General features: G+C 35.7%; 1 protein-coding gene across 3 annotated transcripts in view; it reads left to right on the top strand.

Annotated features, from left to right (window-relative positions):
* The window catches only part of ACSS3 (acyl-CoA synthetase short chain family member 3), a 151,837-nt gene that overhangs the window by 88,867 nt on the left and 38,647 nt on the right, over positions 1 to 24,323 (top strand). For all 3 annotated transcript variants that reach the window (XM_087449136.1, XM_087449135.1, XM_004417907.3), the window contains 2 exons: positions 780 to 931; positions 13,325 to 13,428. In XM_087449136.1, the coding sequence (XP_087305262.1) occupies positions 780 to 931; positions 13,325 to 13,428 (256 nt within the window). The remainder of the gene's footprint in view (positions 1 to 779; positions 932 to 13,324; positions 13,429 to 24,323) is intronic.

The raw sequence follows: 24,323 nt of genomic DNA, 5'->3' as shown, positions 1-24,323 counted from the left end.
GGAATGAGAGGATATAGCTGAACCAAGGTAGATTTTATGGGTCACTTCAGATTTTTGCAGAATTACTGATTTATTTAAATGCCATGCTCATTTTCCACTTTGTGGCAACATCAAAAAATGCTTTGTGTCCTTTTGAATTATATAGTCTGTCAAATTGTTAGACTTTTATGCATGATTTTTCCACTAAACATGTATAATGTCATTTTGATGCTGTGGAAAACATGCATTTTGGGATATCTTATTGGATTTTTTCTTAATTCACTGAAGTTACATTCCTTGGAACTCGACATTTAATTGGAAAGGTCATTGCTCAGAAGTCACTGTGACTCCAGATTTTTCTCTCTTCTCAAATATTTTGAGAATTATTATTGTTGCTTCTGATAGTGATCATGAAAAAAGAAATTTAAAGTTAGAAATTCAGAGCAACTATATTTCTTATTTAGTCTATGCACAAAACCACATATTTAATTTCTTGGCAAATAGGAGACTGTTGGATGTTATTAATTCGAATGTGGTATATATTTCATGTCCTTATCTTTCAAAGCTTGAGAAAGGAAAAATTGCAATTTGAAAAGCTTCTAGTATGCTGTAATGGGGCAAATGGCCTCTCTGATGCCTGGGCATTTGTTTTATTTATGGGAACATGGGAATATTTTAAAACTAAGATATGTTGAGAACACCATTTTATTAATATTGCTGTGTTAAATGTGTAAGTATTGAACTCTCAATGAAATACGAGACATTTTACCCAGTGACATTTTAACTGAATCTCATTGTAGGGGAAGCCTGTGGGAACCCCAGATGCTGGCGCTTATTTCCGTGTGCTCGCGGAGCATGGAGTAGCTGCCTTGTTCACAGCGCCGACTGCAATTAGAGCAATCCGTCAACAGGACCCTGGGGCAGCCTTGGGGAAGCAGTACTCTCTGACAAGGTGAACTGGGGATGCACAGGGCAAATTACATTAAAAACTGCAATCAGAATGAATAAATGAACGTTATATTTTTTCTGGCTCTGCAATACCTCTATGGAAAGAGTGAAAAGATTCTGATGTTATTAAGAATGACTGTTCTAAACATATCTTTGAAATAGTTGGAATTTTAACTATACTGTGGATATGTTTTAATACCATATTATGTTTATTTCAGTTCAAATCTTACCAAAATATTTCTTTTTTAAACTACCCTGCTTATATTTTTCTTAAGGTAAAATGCTGACTATGACTTAAAGTCCATTTATGCATATATATATAATAGCATCTAACTGTCTTTTGAAAATAAAACAATGGTTTAAATAGAAGGAAAATATTATTTGATTTCATATATACAGATAAATGTGAAAATTATAGTCCAAATTACCTTTATAGAAAGAGCGAAGGAAATTATTTTTCTGTTGTTTTGTAATAATGTGCTCTGAGTAGTTTACATATTTTTGTGCTGGTTTATTGACATTCATTTTAGTTTAATTATATGTATATTCAAAGGTAATTATAGCCATTTGTATCTTCAAGGCAATTTCCAGCATCAGTTCTTACTGAACCTCTTTGAAATAGGTCACTGCTATCATAAACTAAAAGAAGGATTTTGTAGTTTTTTCAAGTCAAAAAGTGGGTTTGAATTAAGTCCATTTGAATTTTTTAAGTTAAGTGCCAGATGTTATGAATTTTATGTTGCTATGGCCCAAAGAAGGAGTTAAAATAGATACCATACACTAATTGCAAATGTAAGCAAGGAGCTTTCAATTTGGGCAGGGTCAGTGGTTTTGTTTCTTTTTCTTTGATGTTTTTATTTTATGAAAAAATATATCTGAATTTATATAAAAATTTACTCTTATTAAAATCAAAGGGTGTTCATAAAATGAATCTTCCATTATAATATTTCTATTCACCCTCTATTTGTTCCTTCATTTACTACGTTTCAATTTGGTTTCCTCCATTTCAGCCAGAAAGATGGAAAAATAGATTCTGGTAAACATTTTAGGCTATGTAGAGTCTCCATGTCTTAAAACAATTGCAGGAAGTCTGGAAGGAATAGTGATGTAGTTCCTCGCACTGTCTCTTTACTGACAAATACATTCTGGTTGCAGGGCGTGAAGTTGTGTGACCAGCAAGCTAAGGTCTCTCATTTGTTGCATCATCTTCTTTTCCCATTTGTACATAGGTTTTAGATATTATCCTTTACTGTGAAGGCAGGGACTGTTTCTAATTTGCCTAATGTATAAAGCATCAAACAATACTGAATGCCTATTAAATCATCACTTTTCAAACTAATACATATAGACATGCAGTATGAGATGTTAGTGTAAGAGAAATTGCTGTAAGTTCCCCCGGTCGTGCCCCTCTGTCTTTAGGCACCTAAGTTATTCATGGTGATGTGCACATATGTTTTTAATAGATATTTAAGAATGCAGACTCTGTAAACACCCTTGATTATTCCAATTACTACTATTAATAAATGCACACACTTACTGATCACCTACTGTGTCAGGCATAAGCAGTTTAAGTTTGTTATCGCATTTCATCATCACAGTAAGTCGGAATTGGGGTTATCCTCATTTTACAAATGAGTACCATTAGGACCAGAAAGTTTAAGTAACTCTGTAGAAAGAAACTAAATCAGGCAATCTCACTGGGGCCCACACTCTTAACTAAATACCAGAGATGTCATCTTCCTACGAGCGGTAAATTAGGAAATCAACTTGACCCAGGGATTTTTGTCATTCATGGTATGAAAGCAGCTTTTGCTTTTCATATATTTTTAGTCTATTCAAATAATACCTTCACTGAACTACTTTAATAGATTCTCGTTTGTGGACTGAGAGACTGTTAGAAACAGAAGCGACCTCAAAAATCCAACTCTCTCACTTTAAAAACAAGGAAACTGAGGTCCAAATAAGTTAAATTTCCATTAGAGACAGAACAAGACCAGAACTCAAGACTTCTCATATGGCTATAATTTGAATTTTTTTTTTTTTTTTTTTTTGGTGATGAAGATTAGCCCTGAGCTAACAACTGTGCCTATCTTCCTCTGTTTTGTATGTGGGACGCCACCATGGTACAGCTTGATGAGCAGTGCATAGGTCTGTGCCTGGGATCCAAACCTGCGTACCCCGGGCCAAGGAAGCAGAGCACGAGAACTTAACCAGTATACCACTGGGCCAGCCCCAACAGTTTGAATTTTATATTTGTGTTCAAGACATTTCATACTTACTGAATTGACATTCACTTGATATTATCAACGTAGGCTCATGATTTATTTGCAGAGTTTGTTTCTCTCTTCTCTTATAGAACATTTTGAGTGATGAAGTTTTCTTTTTAAAATGTGTTACATATTTCATTAAAGATTGTTTTAAAATAAATTTGGAGATTTGCCAAGAATTATAGCTCCCAAAACAAATTTAAGGGTGTACTCTGAAATAGGGAGTTGACCAGAACTATAAATTCATTTTATCCTAGACAACTAGAGTTGGGAAAAATAGATTAGAAATCATCTGGTGTAATCATCTTATTTCACAGTTGAGAACACTTTGTCACAGAGAGGTGAAATAACATCCCCAGGATTACAAAGCTACTCTGGGGCAAAGCTGGGACTAGGCAGTACGGTATGGTAGTTAAGATTCTGATTCTGGAGTTAAATCTACTGTTTGCTGGCTGTATGACCCGGGGAAAGTTACGTAGCCTCTTTGTTCCTTTGTGTGTGTGTGGGCTATAAGAATAATAATAGTACAAGAATATAATGAAAATAAAAGATACATAATCCATGCAAAGTGCTTGGAACAGTTCTTAACATAGACTAAGTCTTAGCTATTATTATTATATTCTGCTTTTTAATTTACTGCTCTTTTTCATCACATCATAGTGGTTTCTTTTCTCATGATCTTCTAGTTCAATCTTAATCAAGTTAGAAAAAATTCAGTGCTGGGATTTCCGTTCAAGATATGATAGTTCCTCATACTTTGATGCAGCCTTTTTTTTCCAATTACATGGTAAAGAGAGATACTACAAAAGAGAAAAGGCAGCACCTCAGAGATAAGCTGATGGACTGGAAATGAAATAGGTTTGCAAAGTGGTAAGGGTGGCTGAAGCCAGAGGCTTGCTAGGTGTATAAGCAGGCAGTGGCAGAGTAATAGGGACTCAGTATTCTTCTGTTTCGATTGTGGAGTCAGAGCTCACTCAGTACTTGAAGATGGGCTGGGGTGTTACTTCCCACTCAGGAAAGGAAGCTGATAATAATGGCTGTCAGTTGTTTTCTGGGACTGTGACCTTATAGCAAGCTTTGGTCTAGGGGTCTGAATGAGACAGAGAACAGCCCAGCAACTGGAGATGGAACCAAACTGCCCACCTGTTGTCCTGGAATAGGATCTATGATATCCTGAGCATCACTGTGGATTAATAATTCTGGACCAACATTATGGCATTGATCCTCTGGGAGATAGTTACATCACCCACAAACCTATTGAACAGAGAAGATGAGCATAGGAGAGGGAGGAAGAGATAAAAACAAGAACTTCTTCTTCAAAAAGAGCCTGAAAAATAAAATTTCAAAACATGAAGAACTCTAATGCTAATATAACCAACAGTTAGAACGTGGATTTATTCTAGATGAGATTAATTTTGTAATACAATCAAATCGAATTTTAAAATAAGTATGTTAAGGATGATCAAAGTCATAAAGTAATACCTTTTATGTAAAATTATTAAACATGTAATGGGTATGAAAAATTTTAAAAATGCAATGGATGGTGCAAACTAAATAAATAAATAGATGGGCACTATCAAAGATTCTATTAAAAATTACAAATAATATTGAGGAAATTAGCCAGAATGCAGTACAGGGAGAGAGAGAAGTAAAAAATCTGAAAGAACAGTTGAGAGATTTGGAGGGAAGAGTGAGAAACTACAAATGCATCTAATAAGAATTTCAGAAGAGAATGGAAGAATCGTTAAAGAAATGTTAGATGAAGAGCCAATAATTGAAAATGTTACAGAATTGAAGAAAGATATGGATCCCACATGGAAAGTGCCGTCCAAGTACTAAGCAGGTTAAATATAAGTAAATTCTCATTGGACACATCATTTGGAAATTGCAGAACATAAATTGAGGCTATAGAAAACATCCAATGAACTACCAGAGAGAATCAGCAGAGCACCAAAGAGGAAAATCAAGCTGATGCCAATAGATACCAGATGACACTAGCGAAAGATCTTCCGAGTGCTGAGAGAGAATTGTCAAACCAAAAATTTTTCATTGAAGACTGAGGGCAAAATAGAAAAATGTTCATATGGACAAAGCTAAGAGAACTTGAAATTCAAAGACTTTCATGAAAGGAAAAATGCTCAAAGGAGAATGGAGTGGGATGCAAAGAGCAGGCAGCAACAAAATCTGATGAAATACGTTGTTCAATTTATATAGTTAGTTACTATAATTATAATGGGATATTGTGTTTAAACAGAAGCCAGAATTCATGTGATAAATAACACTAACAAAATGATAGAGAGTGTTTTCAAAAGGTAATTTGAATTTTCTAGTGGGGGCAGTAGAAGAAAATAGAATGAAGGGAAGATGGAGACAACCACAGGGACATTGACGGCAAAAAAAATGATGCTCTGTCATGTGAACTAGAAGTCGATGAGGCATCACTGAAATAATCTATTTTTATTTAACCTCTGTTGGCACAAGTGAAGAATAATTTTCACTTGTTTGGTAGTTTATAGACCTTGAAAGAAATATTCATTTTAATTTTCTTCTTCTCCCACTGTATTACCTAAAAATTCTTCACCAGAATTTATCTTTGGCTTTTTATCCATTTCTATGCAGCTTCCTGTCTATTTTGGACTAAAATTAATTTGACAACATTACCCTTTTTCTGTTTCCCTTTTGCTTAATTTTCAACTTCATTTGAGTCTTGAATTGTACTCAATTTTATATAGAATTGGGGAAAGGTATATAGTTCTCATTCTCATTAACCCCCCTCCCTTTTTTTTTCTACTCTGGATATTGTATAGTATGATTTTGTTTTGTCTTTGTAGTGTTATACGTTTGGAAGTAGATTTAGCTTTCCATGTGTTACCATCACCAGAATATCACCTATATATTTAATTAGTCCACAGTAATATAGGGCAGCACTATCCAATAAAACTGAGCTCTATGATAGGGTTGGTACTAGCCACATGTCACTACTGAACTCTTGACGAAGAAATTGGTATTTTTAATTTTTTTCAATTTTAACTAATTTATATTTAGAATAGCCACAGGTGGCTAGTAGCTACCGTATTGTACAGTGCAGATATAGGACATATGTAATTAATATGGGTAAATTTACCTTCCAGAGAGTCTAATTATTATGAACGGCTAATTTTAATGTTTATAAAATGTACTTTTTAAACAAAAATCTATTTTTGAATTTTTCTATATGGGGCATTTATCTCTTTGCATTATTAGTAAAATAACGGCCAGATCATTAGTGAGCAATCTACATGTTGAAAAATGTTTCTGTTCTTTTTTTGTAAGCCACTAAATGTCCTTTAAAAAATAAGACAACTCATGCCCTTAGGCGTGATTTTATCTTTAAATTATCTTATAATTTATCTTTAATTATAAGATTTATACTAAGATTTTTTTCCTTCAGTAATCATTTGGTTATAAAAAAATCAAATAACATACCATGGTTCTGTTTACTATGAGGAATTAGGATTTAAATAATATTTGATTAAATATTTATTAAAAGATTTTAAATTATTTTATTAGTCATGTCTTATTCCTAAATCTTATCTTTGTTTATAATATATTTATTTTCATTAATATTATACGATTTGGAGTCTGTAATTGATAAAAATAATAACTTTTGGTAAGTTTCAGGAATTTTAATATAAAATTGTTATTTTCTAGTATATTTAGGAAGAGGAATCATCTATACTTCTTTGACATTTTTCTAAATCACCAATAATCTCAAAATTTTTCTTCTGCTTTTAATAAATAGTAAAGTGATTTTAGTGGAAGTGGAAGGGATTTTCTGACTTGCAGGGAAGCCAGATATCACTTTTACTATTCTTTTTTTTTTTTTTTTCTTGCTGGGAAGATTTGCCTTGAGCTAACATCAGTTGCCAATCTTCCTCTTTTTTTTTTTTTCCTCTCGAAAGCCCCAGTGAATAGTGGTATATTCTAGTTGTAAGTCCTTCTAGTTCTTCTATATGAGCTGCTGCCACAGCATGGCAACTGACAGATGAGTGGTGTGGTTCTGTGACCAGGAAATGAACCCAAGCTACCGAAGTGGTGAGAGCTCCAAACTTTAACCACTAGTTTATCAGGGCTGGCTCTCACTTTTACAATTCTTTATGGAATATCATACCTTTCTGTTTTGCTTATTAGTGTCAGCATGAAGAGTGCTACCATAATGATACTAATGTATTGAAAACCTAAGAAAAAAAGCAATAGGATTATAATGCAAAACCATAATAATAAATGCTAAGTTTTAAGATATGTAATGCTGAAATTTGCCATCAGATAAGAACTCAATGCTAATGCATGGTTTGTTATTATAATCAATTAATTAGGTTAACTGTAGTTTACTTAGCTTAAAAATTAATTAAAACTTGCAAAAATGCTGATAGCAAGGTATTACTCTTGATTAGCCAAAAATTATTTTGTATTGTGTGCTAACATTTTTTAATTGACAGTATTTTACATTATGTATTTATTAATAAATATTTTTGAAATTCTAGATCTTTAGTTTTATATATAAACTAAACACATGACTATTTGGACCATCCACAGCTCTTTGAAGTAATCTGTGGCTTGACAGATAATGGAAATGTGGCCTCTGATGTATATAAAACTCTTCCTTTAGGTTGTTCTTTGCCTATACTGTTGGAATCATCCAAAACCATCATTTTATAAATTTTAGTACAGTGATCTAAATGCATAATATTCTTTTTTTTTTCAAAGAGAAAACTATTGGAAATTTATTTCTGCTCTTAAAGAAAAGTTTGGGACTAATAAATTCTATTATACATGTGCTTTTGATGAAGAAAGGAGATAGAAAAAATACAATATGCTCTAGAAAATGATTACACCTTCAGTGAAATACAAAGAATAACTCCTTTTTTGGTTAGTAAGAAAACTGTGTTTGAAACTCCCTGTAGTCATAAACGGCAAAAGTACAACAATATACCTAATACATACATATATGTGTGTGCATATGTATTCTTTCTGTTCTTAAAATTTCCCACAATATTATACAACAGCAAGTATGGTATTTTTAACTTAATCTAAATTTGTCAGTCATCAAAAGTATCTATTTAGTACACTTTGAAGCAGCCCAAAAGCAAGGAATGAGGAACGTTTTCAATCAGTCTTTCCTGCTTCTACAATTTGTCCTGGATGCTGGTGTTTTCCACCTGATCATGCTCTCTTAAATTTTACTTTTATTTAGAATTAGGTATTTGAGAGTTTGGGTTTTTTGTTTGTTTGTGTGTTGGCTTTTCTTCTTCCATTGACATACGACGTATTTCTAAAGGATTTTCGAGGAAATGTGAACTGTATATAGTAATAAATCCTGTTGCTCAGACCTCCTGAATAATCCCCATCTCCACCTCTGGGTGGAGCCTCCCGAAGCCCAGCCCCCTGGGGTCCTTGCCTGACCTTCTTCCTTCCATCCTCCACATTACTGCTAATGACGTCTTCCTAAAGCAAAAACCTCACTATGCCACTCTCCTGTCTAAAATCTTTAATTGGCTTTAATTAGCTTCTCACTGCCTTCGTGATGAAACCTAAATTTCTTAGAATGCTCTACAAGCCCTTTCTTGACAAGGCCCAGGCCTGCCTCTCCAAATGGCATCTCTTGCTTCTCATTTACCCTATAATTCACAGTATTCTTAATGACGGAAGTTTTCTAAAATATCTGGAACCTAACTGTTTGAATAAGATACAATTAAAGTATGTTCATATTTTTCAGTCATAGGATTATCGACAATACGGTATTTATACCTTTTTGTCTTGTTTTTACATGGCATCTAAAATCATAGATGTGTCAACCTCATTTTAAACTTTAAAACTTTACACTAATCTTTGTTATACTTTAACCTATTTTTAATAAGTTAATGTATTAATATTTGTTCCATTCTGCTATAACAGTTCTGTCAGATGAGATAACTGCTGATCCAAATTTTCAACAAGTTCTAAGTGAATACATATTTGATTATCTAAATATTATCTCAAATTGCAAATATATATGTAGTAATTATCTGACTTTTTTTTTCTAGTCTCTGCATCTTATTAAAGCCCCCTTTTGTTCTCCCATTCTCATCGTTTTTATCTGTCTCTCTTCGTTTTTCTTAATGTTTTAAATATTGCCCTAGCATATTTGAATACCTCCAGAGGGTACTCACCAAAGTGATTGATCCACATTATTCAAGTGTGGATCCACAAAATTCAAATTAAAGTTTACCTTTGGAACTTGCCTTGTTAAAAGACGGCTCCTAGATAATTTTGGATGTATAGCTGGAAAATATACCACTAGGCAGCTACTCAATCATTATTTTTGACAGTGCATTGCACCATTATCTGAAGTTCTAAAACTATGCCAAGTTATTAAACCAAATCAAACCCCAAATTTTGCAAAGCTGTTGTGATGACAGTCTTGTAGAAAGAGTGAGTAATAGATTGTCTTGCAGCATTTAATGGCACTTGCACATTCATACATGTACGTGCACAGAGACTCAAGTCAAAAGAAATTATCCACATAATGTTGTGGAGGAATTGTGTTTGCAGTATTAAATTAAAATTTTTTGTCATCCTGGCTAGCGTAAGAATTCTGCTGCTTCTTTGGAAAGTCGTGTTCTGCCTCTGCACTCTCCCATTTGGTAGCCACTAGCTGCTTGTGACTATTGAGCACTTGAAATGTGGTTAGTTCACATTGAGACTAGGTATAAAAAAAGACTAAAATATCTCACTAGTAATATTTATGTTTAGTACATATTGAAATGATAATATTTTCATTTGGTTTAATAAAATATCTTTTAAATTATTTTAACGTGTTTCTTCTTACTTTTCTGAATGTAGCTACTAGAAAATTTTTTTTTTTTTTTTTTTAAAGATTTTATTTATTCAGTTTTTTCCCCCCAAAGCCCCAGTAGATAGTTGTATGTCATAGGTTCACATCCTTCTAGTTGCTGTACGTGGGACTCGGCCTCGCGTTGGATGGAGAAGTGGTGCCTCGGGGCGCTCCCGGGATCCGAACCCGGGCCGCCAGCATCAGAGCGCGCGCACCCAACCGCCAAGCCACGGAGCCGGCCCAACTACTAGAAAATTTTAAACTACATATATTTCTTGCATTTGTAGCTCACTTTATATTTCAATTGGACAATACTGATCTAGGTAATTCTCATGGATCTAATTACATCATCGAAAAATATAACATGTTTCAATAAGGTAATTTTATTCCTTAAATATATTTATATTAGCAGATGGTGATCCTTTTTTCTCAGAAAACACGTTGAACAGTAACATTACATCGAATGTTTTACACAAATTTACCACAGCCTCTTTTGACACCTTCGTGTATAGAAAGCTTGCCTCATCTGTAGATGAAAATTATCATGAATAATTTCAGGTAGTAGCACTTCAAGTATAGACATCATTTATCAGTGATTTATACTTAAAAATTAATTAACACGTTTTCAACAGTTTGCAACCAGGATTTTCCATAGAATAATTAAACTCTCATTATTTTTCCACTATTGAGGCTAAACTATACCTTTGGGTCATCATTATTTATAAAAGTTAAGGAGGATGTTAAAGTTGATCCCATGAGAATTTGATCATTCTATCAGTTTAATTTCCAATCTTCGGTTGAATTTCACTCCATCTATTTTTAACACCTTCTCCTCCTCTTCAGAGCTCTCTCCAGCAACTATATTCAACAAGTCATGGACTTCCTCTCTACTCTTGACTGCTACCATCGTTGAATGATTTTTAATATCTTGATGATAATCCTTCTGTCAACACACTCTTATTTTCCCTAGTGTCTTTCAATATTAGATACTCTCAGCTACCACAAGCACTATCATCCCTCAGAACAGGCACATTTTCAGGGTCTTGAAATTTGAAATCGCCTTCTCTCCCAACTATACCTTTTTTCTGATTCTATGGTGTTCGCTTTCACTCAATTTTTTATTTCTTCTGTAACTTCTAGTCTGTGACCCTGCTATTTCTACTGGTATTTTTCTTCCATCATGGTTATTCCTATCTTGCTTCCCCATTTCTCTTGCCCAGATTCCCCAGACAGCCCTTTCAGTGTTGATTTGTCATCCCTTCTTTTTTCTGTACTATACTCAACCTGTACTGTTTCCACTTAGCCTCCTAGACTACTAATTGAGTCCATGAAAGCCAAGTGGTTCCTCTTTAGTTTTTCACTTTTATGTTATATACTTAAAATTTCCCAAATTAGCCAGAAGTTTTCTCTCTTGGAGCCACTGTTCCTTTGTCAGTTTCCACACTCTTGCAAAACAACATGCCTTATCTTTTTTTTTTTTGTGAGGAAGATCAGCCCTGGGCTAACATCTGTGATAATCCTCCTCTTTTTGCTGAGGAAGACCGGCTCTAAGCTAACATCTATTGCCAATCCTCCTCCTTTTTTTTTCCCCAAAGCCCCAGTAGATAGTCGTATGTCATAGTTGCACATCCTTCTAGTTGCTGTATGTGGGATGCAGCCTCAGCATGGCCAGAGAAGCGGTGCGTCGGTGCGCGCCCGGGATCCAAACGCGGGCCGCCAGTAGCGGAGCGCACGCACTTAACAGCTAAGCCACAGGGCCGGCCCAACATGCCTTATCTTTTACTTGGAAGAATGCATCAAGCTGTCAAGCTGGCATCAGTTTTGTCAGCTGCTCACCTCTGTCCTTCATCTTTCTAAGCTTCTAGAAAAGTGTAAGTACCTAAAAATTCCATATATTTTGATTGGTATTGAGGTCATAAGGATTTATGCTCCTAGGGAGCTCACAGTCCACAGTGGGAAACAGATAAGAAACAAATAATTGTAGAGTGAGATACATGTTTATATCTCTGTTATAGCATGTTTATATATCTCTGTTTATAGCAGAGACAGAAACTGAATGTTGTTGGAACATAAAGGTGGCAATATTTGAATCCCCGTGAATCTTCATGAGAGTATATGATAAATTAACAGAATGGTAAAAAATCTTCTGTGGCTATATTACATTGTTCAGGATGAGTTGGCAGGATTTTTTGTTTGATTGTTTTTTTACTTTGATGATAATGAATTAACTTTTCATACACACATTCCTTTTCTTTTTTTTTTGGACAGACGGGTCATGGGGGCATTGCGAATGGAAGAAAAGTAGTTATTCTCTCAATGAACCACCAATAGTATGAAACCAATTCTGTTTTTCTATTTCATTCTTCCTATTCTGTGGCATGGTGCTCCCTGCTAAAGATTCTTCATCTCTTAGTAATCTTGTATTCCTTTTGATAAGAGTCTTTAACCTGGAAGGCCATAATGGCATTTACTTTTTAATCACCTATCTTTCCTATATATGTCCTTGGAATAGGGGAAATATATGCATAAAATCAGAGTAATCTTTGCCAAAGGAACTCATGAGAAGGAACAAGTGCATCAAATTTATGAGCAGATTTGTTGCTTTAGCTGGTACTTGTGAGTATATTTTTGTGTATAGCCTTAAGAAGAATATAGCAATCAAACTTTGAGTTAAAATTAGCAGAGATAATGTGAAGGAGGAAAAGGTTTTTTTTTTTTTTTTTGTGAGGAAGATTAGCCCTGAGCTAACATCCGTTGCCAGTCCTCATCTTTTTGCTGAGGAAGATTGGCTCTGGGCTAAGATCCGTGCCCATCTTCCTCTACTTTATATGGAATGCCGCCACAGCATGGCTTGGCAAACAGTGCATCAGTTTGCGCCCGGGATCCGAACCTGCGAACCCTGGGCTGCAGAAGCAGAGCACATGACCTTAACTGCTACGCCACTGGGCTGGCCCCAAGGAGGAAAAGGTTTTTATCTTTGATCATTAGATGAATATGACAGATATATTACAAAGATCAACTGAATTGCTCTTCTCGAAACTGAGACGCTGTAGCTGTGAATTCTACTTTTGAATGCTGTGATGTGCATTTGATTACATTTGAGTCAAAACAAATAATACCTCTCACCGTTTTACAGTATGATATACTGCTAATATGACTGCTTTCTTCTGACAGAATTAATGAGGTTATATTCTACAGTGTTTAAAAGAATGTAGATGAAATTATTGAGACTGATTTTCAAGGAATAAATTGAATTTACTCTCCCTCTTATATTCAGGTTCAAAACATTATTTGTGGCTGGAGAACGATGTGATGTGGAGACCCTGGAATGGTCTAAAAAGATCTTCAAAGTACCCGTCTTGGACCATTGGTGGCAAACTGGTGAGCATTTTCCAAGCATGTATGTAAATATTGCAGAAATGCTCAAAACCACTACAAGGATTGGAGGAAATTCTGAACTATGACCGTCAGGCATGAGCTCAGGATTCAGGTGGTTCTGTTTTCATTAGAAATAAGCAATTCTTTGATTGTCCTATTGTTAATAACGTCTTCGTAAATGACCTTGATGCCACTATTCTCTTGGTCCCTAGGAATAAAGTGTTGAGGACCCCTTGCTTCTCCTCCTCTTTGTTTCCTATATCCAGTAAGTCACTAAATCTCAGATTTTTCTTTGAAGTTTCTGGTGAGTTCATCCCACCTTTAATATTCCCATTGCTTTTGAGCTGTAGTGACTGCACTATCACCTGCCCTGATTTAAATTATCCTCATCACTCATCTCTGTTCTTTCCACTTGCCTGTACACCCTGCGCACCGCTCCCAGAGTATTTTTTTAAAGCACTGCTTCTGTCATAGGATTTCCTGTGGTTCTCTGGCTCCCTTCTTGTGTTCTATAAAATCAGATCTCTTCTATCTAGCATTCAAGGCAGAGAAATGTACTTGTCTCCAAAACACTTATCATTATAGATGCAATGTATTTATTTGCTTATTTTGTTTATTCTCTATTTTCTTCCCACTAAGTGATCCTTGGGAAACAAATTGTCCTATAAAGTGGCTAGAATATAAACTTTGGTACAAATAAAAATTCTGCTGCATCTTTTGAGGGATGATTGTGTGCATATGTGAGAGTGAGTAGATTATCTGGAATCTCTTTTCCTCCTCACTGAGTCGAGGGATTTTGTTGGGTTTTCCATTTGACCCACTGACAGTAGCTGTGAGCTATGAGAACCTTCGCATGTACATATTTCAGTTCAGTCCCACTTAGTTCAATGAATTACATCAATCCTTTTGTTCTCAGATTCCTATCTTCTGGGTCACTGGGACAGAGAATCAAATTTGGATTAAAAAATTAATAAAGTCTCTTTGCAAAAATTAGATCTGATTTTTAAAATGATTAGAATCTAGAAGATCAAGTGAGTGACTAACATTGAGATTTATTGTTTGATATTTTAAAACTCTTTAATTCTGATAAATTATACTTTTTATATTATCTTTTTGGATATTGCTTTTTGGAAAAAGAGTTTTCTATTTCATTTGTAGTATGAAATATAAAACGAATGATCAGAACAGAATACACATTCCTTAAATAAGACAAAAATCAGAAAGAGAATTTTTATTCTCTCTAGTTTGGTTTGCTAAGGGAGAAATTTCTTATCTAAATTTAGATTGTAACTATTCAGGAAAAAAAATGAATAAGACTGAATTTGGAGAAAGAGCAATGCTATGTGTGAAATACATAAAACAAATGAAAATCCCTCTGAAACGAAGAGTATTTATAGCATTGATGCATCCTTTTCACCAGGAAAGTCCTAACAGTTATTTTTCTGGGCAGGAAGAGGGAAATATCTTGTCACCTTTGGGATGATTTTCCTTTCCCGATCAAAATGGAGGGGTCGTTTCCAACACGGTGACCTTACACAAATGCTTGCAGAAGGGTTTTGTTTTTCCCTATTAAAGGTGACTATGCCAAAGCTTGTTGAAGGAAACCAACATGTTAATAAATAAAATTATGATTCTTTTACTTTTTCTCATTGACATCTTTGTGTATAATAGCCTGTGCAGATGTATGTGGTTAGTGCAACCAGGCTTGCAAAAAAGCTCACTGATGCCTGACAAACAAGCACAGGAGGTCCCTGGTGGGCACTGAGTTTCATGTAAATTTGCAATTTTTCTTTAACGTATTGTTCAGAGGGAATTAATAACCACATTATGTCAGTGTGCTGTCACTTTAATCAGGTTTGAATGACTGCTGGTTACTGTGGAAAACATAGTGGATTTCTACTAATAATAACTGATTCTTTCCACAACCCCCATTCAGTTTTATAGCATTTGATATTATGTCTAGTTAAAGTGCACAAATACATACACCCAGATAGGTAGGGAGGGAGTTAGCTAGCTAGGTAGTTTTGTACTTTATAAAAGAAATTCATCCTAGGTGATGCAGATGTCAGCTACTAACAAAATCTAGTTACAATCTTTATTCATTTGCATAGAAGAAATCAATTCATTATTTTCAAAGTTGTATACTGTGGTAAGTAATTGCAAAGTGATACTGAAGTTTAACATTTGCAGCCATTCATCTTTCTTAAAGTGATGTCAAATTTATCTTAAGGTGGTATTAAATTAATGTTAAATCACGAGAGGAAAAAGGCAAGTACTTTGTGGGTTATTGTTAACACTTAGGCAAAAAAAGTCAATATTTCTAGAGTTTCCTAATGTTTTACATATCAACTAGATGGTGGAGCACTTCCCCAAGAGGTGTGCCAGTAAAAATCTGATAACATTTGAGGGAATGTTAAGCTTTGGTCAAAGGAATACTTTCTTTATTTCAAATTTCAAGTTTTCTACAAGGTCTCTCTTTCTTGTTATTGACTTAGAAATTGATTTTTTTGAATACAGTCACACACTTTTATGAGCCTTCTATACAATGTATAATTTATGAATTTGCTCTCTGATTACATTAATATATGTGTACAAATGAGCTGTTTAGAAACTGTTGCTGTGTAATTTGAAATTAGTAAGGGATATGTTAAGTAACTAAAATGTATGAATAAAAATTGAGTAGTTCCTGTGGCTTGGGTTCTAAGAAGGCATTCAACAGTCAATCCATTTTATTCCCATGTTGTTTTTGTTACACAAGTGAAATTTATATTAGCAACGACGGATTTCTAGTGACTAACATCGTCTTTTGACCCATTAATATCAACATTGTTTGATGTCTGATTTAAATAATACCTAAGATTCTAAATTGAGAACTAATCTGTGCAAAATTCAAGAACAGATCAACTCCTCATAGGAGCATTTTAATAAAGAATTGCCGCTGTTCAACACCACTGAAGCATTAAGCCCTCATTTCGGACTGTAATAATGTAAACATTTAATGCTCTCCTGAAGGAAATAGGTCTTGCTAAGTTTAGATAGGAGGGTTGCGTCATTTGAGTCATAAATCTGGTTAAAAGATGAATTGTTGTCATTCCCCCAGATGTTTTATCTTCACAGTAACTTATCCATAAGATGATTGAAAAAATCTGGATTATTGACTGAATTTTTCATTTTCTTTTTTACATAGAGACAAAGAAACAGAGGTACTACAATCATAATTTAAAAAGGGGAAATTAAAAGAATAGATAATCATTCCATTAAGACGTGGTCATTCATGTGCAAAAAAATAAACAGGCAGAACTTTGTTATCCTCAGGTGCACAACGGCCAGATAAAAGACTGTACTGTTATAGATCATTTTTAGTACTAAGAGTGGCTTTTCCAGAAATCAAACAGCACAATTTTAGAAAGAACTGTCAGTGTAGTGCTTGGTGTCTTTGCAAGAATTTTCTTTTTCTGATTTAAGATGACTATAAAGGGATTGTTTTCCGTATAAATGAATGGCCAAGTAAAAAAAAAAAAAAAGATTCTTTAAATTTCAGAGACTAACTACTAAAATCCAAAATATAGTAGACCTTATTCCTTTTTGAGATTTCCTTCCTTCTTTCATGCCTTCCCTCCTCCCTTCTGCTCCCCGCCCCCAACCACGTTTCCTTCCTTCTTGTTTACTGTAAGATGTGGTACTGGTTTAGAAATGATTGTAACCAAACAGCTTGGCATCCCACTTAAAATGTGATTTAATTGTAGGTGGAAACACTTTATTCTTTCACTTGCTATCTGTCAGTTAATTAAAGACATGACTACAAAGTCAGAATACTCAAGTTCTGCCATGGCTTTTATAAGGGACAACTTGGTGTAAAGGGTTTAATGAAAAGAATTCATGATTCTTTCTACCTGCTGGCAGACATATCTGTGTGGTTCCCTCAGAAGACATGGGGCTCACGTTGAAAGCGTTCAAGTGTCCTTATGGCCAGGTAGTGATGAAGTAATTGAAACAATGTAATGACCACCAACTTGAGCAGCACTGGGTGATTTTGTTGTGTGTTTATTGGTTTTGTTTCCATCACTTTAGTGGGGAAATAAAATTCTTTATAGAATTTAAAAAACCCTAAGGAGGGATTTCAATGAGAAAACAGTCGTCACCTAATGGATTGAGACATTGGTGACGATTGAAGTTATTGATCTTACTTTATCTGCCTTAAACCATCTTTGCTGAGTTCTTATATCTTGGAATAATCACAGTATTTCTCTCCCTGTTTGATTGAACTGCTGCAGTTTTAATTGCAATTGCCAGTTCTGAAGTAACTATATTCTAAATATAGTCTAAATCCACCTCCTTTGAGGAGGAATCTGATAATTCTGGATTTTTTTAAAGTGGACCCAAAGGCTCCAGCAAACTTCAATCATGCCAATTCTTAAGTCAAAATCATTGATCCTAAAAGCACACACACCCTAATACCATATTATTAAAATGCGTCAAGGCTACTTGACACAATAATCCTTATTTTTTGTACAGTTTGATAAGATATACTTCCTGAGAACAGACAACTGGGAAAACAGTTTTAACCACAAAAATTTGTTAGGCTAACCCAATTCAGTCTTTATCCTTAGGTTTATCTGGAAAAGATCCATTAGCTCCGTATTTTTTAAAGACAGCAATACATTTTATATACAAGAATCAAAACCACAAAATGGAATAATTAATTACAGTTTAATAACAATTATCCTAAGCAGAGATCTCCATGGGAAATGGTATGGCTCAAATGTAGTACTGTCTCATTTCCCCTAAGTAGACTAATTGAGAAATGCTTAGCCAGGATTTGAGGATTTCATAGGTAAAGTATCAAAGTTGAAGCCACCTTTTTTTTCTGGATCATCCTCTTCCTTTGTTACACTGGCCTTCTCAGACATTCCACTTTCATGCGTCTGAGTTGATATACTTATTGCAGAGAGATTTTAGTCTAGTCAGTCTGTAGTCCTAAATTTAGTCTGTCATAGGGAATTTTCTTCATCTCTGAAATTCAACATTGTGTCAACCAAAATCTCAGGAATACAAGAATTTAGTTAGGAAAGCTTTATTGCTCATTCATTTTGCAAAATGGGGAGACATAGCCTTCACAGCAACTGAAAGTATGATCCGATCAGGGAGAACAAATGAAGGGGGCTTGTCTTTTAAAAAAAAAGTTTCTGCCTACGTTCCCACTCAGGTCCGTTTATGCAAATGAGGGATGCAGGCCTGCTTAGTCCTGATTGGTTGGTGCAGGTCACAGTTCCAGGTGGCTGTTAGGGACTTTTGTAAAATCAGGAACTTTGGCAGAGTCAAACCCTTAAGAGTGCATTCTGTGGTTTTTTCGGAGTATGTGACTGCGCCCTGGTCCCATCGTGGCTGCTTTTGTTTTTCAGGTCTCAGTTAGCCACACAGAGTCCATCTTGTTCTCAGGTGACTTTCTGATTTCATTTTATTCCACAATTGGTAGCTTTATGACTGTTGTTATTTCTGCCTTTTTCTTTCTTTTTTTTTTTTCTTTTTAACATTTACAACTGTGTGCTAGATATGACTTTCTTCTAACTTAAACATATTTAGCTTGTGACCCATGCAAAATCCTGTATATTTGATTGCAAAATGCCTTCCTAGGACTAAGGCCTAAGAGGCTCTACGTGGCTAACATGACAGTGAGGAAAGCATCCTTTTGGTGACTTTACCTTGAGGATTCTATCTTTAATTGTTTAAAACCTGTTCTCTGTGGTTTGGGTGCCAATAGCCACTAGCAAACGTTCCTCTGGCTGCAGATCTTGGAATAAAATATTTCTATGTAAAACCAAATCCTGCTTTCTTAGGTTTTAGTTTTTTACTTTTCGTCATTCCCTGCTCCTGGGTTCTACTTTATAATTTCTGAGTCCATCAAATTTGGGCTATGGTGGTAGGATTTCATTAAAGTACAGGCCTGTATTTTCAAAGACAGTGGATTGAACTAGACTCTTGAAATGTACACTGTGGAACTCAAAGGGCTGAGTTGGACTGGACTGGCGGTGCTTTTGCCCAGGATATACCCTATGCCACTTTCAAATAGTAGAATGCAGAGTCTTCAATAATACAAATGAATCACTACTGTCAGCTTTATTTTTGTTTTTCTCAATGTAATAGTCAAAAATAAATTCATCTCTTTTTTTCATTCATGGAAAAGAAATTTTATATAGTTTAGCATGACAAGTTGTGATTGGGGAAAAAACAGTTATAGAGACACAGTGTCATCTCAGCAGTGTTCAGCTAGTGATGCTGACAGTATACATCTGGTGAGAGAGAAGAAAGTCCCGATGTCGTCTTTGTTGCCTGGCAACAACATTTTTTCTCATTTAGAGCAGTCTTCATTAGTTTAAAGTAGGTGATTTTTACTGATAATTTGAGAAGCAGGAGCTTGGAGGTAAGCTACGTGAATTTGGTTTGTGGAAGAAATAATCTTCTGTCAAATGTAAGACAGCATTGATGAGTCTTTTTCTTTTTGAAAGTGGATAACTTTACGAACTGTTAATCCATCTGAAAATGAATTTCCCAAGTCAAATAGGAGTCATTGAATCAGACATTTTCATCTTTATAACAACTTAATGCAGAAGGAGCATCAAGTTGGGTTTTTTTCCGAATATGATTACTATACATTAAATAGTTTGGATATACATAATTGCTTTTTAGAATCCCTATTTGTGCTCATTATTATATTAGTGATAATGTTCTGACAAGAGACTAAACACTGAGAAATCGATTAATAATATAAGTTGGTCTGGTCTTTGAAATATCGTCTATTCTCGTTCTCTGGCTCTTGGCAAGGGTCACATTTAATCCACTCTAGAAAGGTGAAAATATGTCATGTTTTAAAGATCTTTAAAAGAAAAAGAGTTCCTAAACCCTTTTTGACAAACCTTACTGTCTGGAAATTTGATTTTCCCCCTGTTGCTTGTAAACCCCTGTGCTGTGGGCCTATTGGCCCCAGAAAATAGTTTCCAATTCCTCTTTTGCTGTCAGTTCTCATTTGGAAAACAACAGGTGACTATTCTCCTTGGGAAAAGCAATGTGGGTAGTGAAAAGTGATGCTGAATCCTAATAGGCCTTTAAATCCTGGTTCAATCACTTACTCTGTAGCCACGGGCAAGTCCTTGATCTTCTGCTCATGCTTTTTCTCATGGGTTTGTAGAAAGCTTGAAATGAAGTGAAATATGTGCAAACAATGCAGCAGTTCCTGGCCTATAGTAACACTCAATAAATATTTTTCCTTTCCTTTCGTTTCTGTGAATAACCCTGCATGAATGTAAAGGCCATTTTAGCATCCTGGCCTGTAGATAATCGAGACTCAAGAAAACATGGAACATAAGAGCTCAATTTATACATGAGAAAAAGTCGTCGTAGAGAGTGTAATTTCCCAGAGTCAACCAGCTAGTTAAGATTAGAACCAGAACTCATTGTTCTGTGTTGTCCTGAGTCCTCTCTTCTTTTGTCTTATCTTATGCCTTTAGTAATTCAGCATTTCTTATCTAATTCAACTACAGGTTATTTATGAGTTTCTCCACAGTGAGAGGCAGTGTGCTCGTAAGAGAGTAGGAGAAGACTAGTGTCTCACAGCTGGAATTAGTAATCTGCTTCCAGTGCAAAATTTAGGCTGCTTTGAATTAAGTATTTTAAATTGTAATCATACCATCTCGTGAACACAAAGATTAAATTGATTTTCTTTCTTGGTGTACATCTCACTGTTTCTGCTTTCTTTCTGCTACCGTCATTCAAGTTATTTATAGCTCACTGTATAGATTCAGAGGTGGAGAGAATGGTTTCTTTACAAATTGCTTCTATGCCCATCATGACGCTGTGATTAATATGACTCAGCGGTACTAGGCTGCGGAACTGATTTATTTCTAGGATTTCAGCTTTCTGCATGGGCCACCAACTTCTAAATCCATATTGCTTAAATGTAGTGTTTCTAGAACCACAGTGAGGGCCGAATGGCAGCTTTCCAGATGCAGCAGGAGCTCTTATTTACGGAGCTGGACTTGTGAACCTGCCCCCATGTCCTTCCTCTTAACCTTCACTCACATCTATTCTTCTTTCTGTGTCATCTTTTATTTGTGAGCCCAAACCCTGGAGATTGTCCTGGACTTCTCTCTCTTGCTCTTTCCCCATGTCCAAACAATCACCAAGACTTTTTGATTCTGAGTGTAACTCAAATTTGGTTTCGTCTTTCACTGCCACTTACCTGCATCAGGCCACCCACATTTAATGGACTTCTTGCTCTGGGTTGGGATCCTCAGTTTAGTGCTTCAGTTTGCAGAAGAGATTTTTCTAAAATGCAATTCTGAGCAAATCGCCTCTGCTAAACCCCCTGAGTCTCCCATTGTTCCCAGAACAATATCCAAATTCTTTAATGTGGCACAGAAGGCACTTCATGAGCTGCCTCTGCTCATCTCTCTCACTTTGTCTCTTATTATCTCTCTTAGTCCACCCACCACCCTTAAGCTTTGCTCTGCTGAATAACTTACACTCAGTCTCTTGATGGTCTAACGTTTCAACCTTTGAACATGCTTCTCTTTCTGGTTGGCATGTATTTCCTCCCTTAACAATCCCTTCCCCCTAAAAGAAATGCCTTTCAGTGAGTAGAATATATTCAATAAATATTTATTGAAGGACTGACCTTTGAATATCATTCTTGGAATAAGAAAAGATTGTAACAAAATTATTATGGTAACACAGTGTTTTCTCTTCCTGAGTCCTCTATTTCTCCTGCTCTCTGGTTCATTTTGGGATTGTATTCTGTGATTTGCTATTTATTTTTTAAGACCCCTGATCTTAATAATGGGAACTGGAGCCTAAAATCATGTAAGAAGTATGTATTTACCAGTCAACAAACATTTTCTGAGCACAAAATGTCAACGACTGGACTGTGTTTGATCCTGCTGATACAAATGATTCTCAAGCACACAGGAAGAACCTGATTTCAACTGCAGCCTAGGAGAGTGTTTGCATGTAATTATATGCACGATTCTTTTTGTGAATTGGATCAATTCTTTTAATGGTTTAATGCATTTACAGTGGTTAGGAGTGGGAATTTTAGAGTGTGGTAGGACTGGGTTGTTATTTGGTCCAAACCAGAGATTTGTCTTTTTATCAAACTATTGTTGACTTTCCAATCTCATTTTTCTTTTTCTGAGGCCAATTGTTGGGCTTCTCTAGCCACTTTTTCTAAGTTGTCATTTGGGGAAATATCCCTTTGGACCATGACAGAGTCTTGGCTATTGTTGGTTCCTTTAAGGGCTGCATTCCTTGTGGAAATGTCAGCAAAGTGATTTCCTTTAGCCTCCACAGAGTCAAGTTTTGAATGCCCTGGGATCTTGATAATAGCTAAAGCAGCAGGTAAAAGTATAGCATCCAATAATTCCTGAACATAGGGGGCATTTTTAATTTTATTTCTGCTGGAAGTAAGGAAACTTCATTGCTTCCACAACATTTCTGAAAGTATATCTACTACCAGTAAATATGTTGGCGGTTTTGCCTTTGGCTAAAGTACAAGCCTGTGTAAAAGTGTATAATTCAGCCTATTAGGCCAAAGTAGCCATAGGTAAAGGTGCTGCCTCAACGATATCAAAAGGATTTGTAATAGCCTACCCAGCACAGTATTTCCCATTGTCACTTTTTAGATAAGAACCATCAGTGAACCATGAGAAGTCGGCGTTACCCAAAGGAGTTTCCTGCACGTCATCGTGAGGAGTCAGGAGATGATCTGTGTGTTAAGCAGTCTGGAGGGACTTGGTCAGTAACAGAGGGGAGAAGAGTAGCAGGGTTAAGGTTATTACAATGTAAAAGAGTTATGTGAGGAGCAATTAACAAGTGGATTTCATAGGAAGTGAGGTGACTGGCTGAAATATATTGAGTGTGATGAGAATTCAGGAGGGCTTCTACTGCAGAGGTACAAAGATGGTTAAGGGGATCTCACAATAATTTTCTTGGTGCGTTAATCAAAAGGGCAGTGGCAGTAATGGCTCTTAGGCAACGGGGGTATCCTTGTGCCACAGGGTCCAGTTGCTGGCCATAATACCCTATGGGTTGATGATGGTTCCCATGTTTTTGGGTGAGTACCCCAAGGGCATTCCTTTCATTTTCATATACAAAAAGAAAAAAGTAAATCTGATAATTGGGATGTCTGAGGGCAGATGGTTTCATCAAATTCTCCTGTAAGGCTTTTAAGGCTATGTCATTTGATTCTTCCCATAAAGTTGGGTTGGGGTTGTTGTTCTTTACTAAAACATACAGAGATTTGGCCATAAGAGAAATCTGAAATCCAATTTCAGCAATAACCAATTAGCCTGAAAAAACCTCACAGCTGGCGCTTAGTTTTGGGTCTTGGGCAACTTAGGACACCATGAAGCCTATCTGGATCTAGGTGTAGCCCTCGTCCTGATATCAGATGTTCTAAATCTGGAACCTGTGTTTGGGCAAACTGCAGTTTCCCCTTGGTGACTTTATGTCCCTTTAAGGCTAAAAGCTTCAGCAAATGGATGTTGTCTTCCTGTGATGAGGCTTGGGAAGGAGAGCAAAGAAGCAAATTGTCGACTTATTACAACAGAGTAGAACCCCTAGAAAACTTTATATCATCTAGATCACTCTTTAGGACTTGTGATATATTAGAAGGGCTCTCAGTAAAACCCTGAGGCATTACTGTCCAGGTGAATTGTTTTCCTTCCCAAGTGAAAGCAATAAGGTATTGACTAGCTTCATCAACTGGAATACTAAAGAATGCACCACATAAATCAATTACAGTAAAGAATTTGCTTCCGGTGGGAATAGATGTTAGTAGTGTATGAGAGTTACGAACAACAGGGTGTTGAGGGATAACAGTATTGCTCAGAGGTCCTGGACAAACC

Source organism: Ceratotherium simum, chromosome 25 (assembly GCF_057802395.1).
Source record: "Ceratotherium simum simum isolate JZ-2026a chromosome 25, ASM5780239v1, whole genome shotgun sequence".
NCBI classification, from domain to species: domain Eukaryota; kingdom Metazoa; phylum Chordata; class Mammalia; order Perissodactyla; family Rhinocerotidae; genus Ceratotherium; species Ceratotherium simum.
The sequence above is the reverse complement of the archived record's forward strand: the minus strand, read 5'-3'. Positions and strand labels throughout refer to the sequence as shown.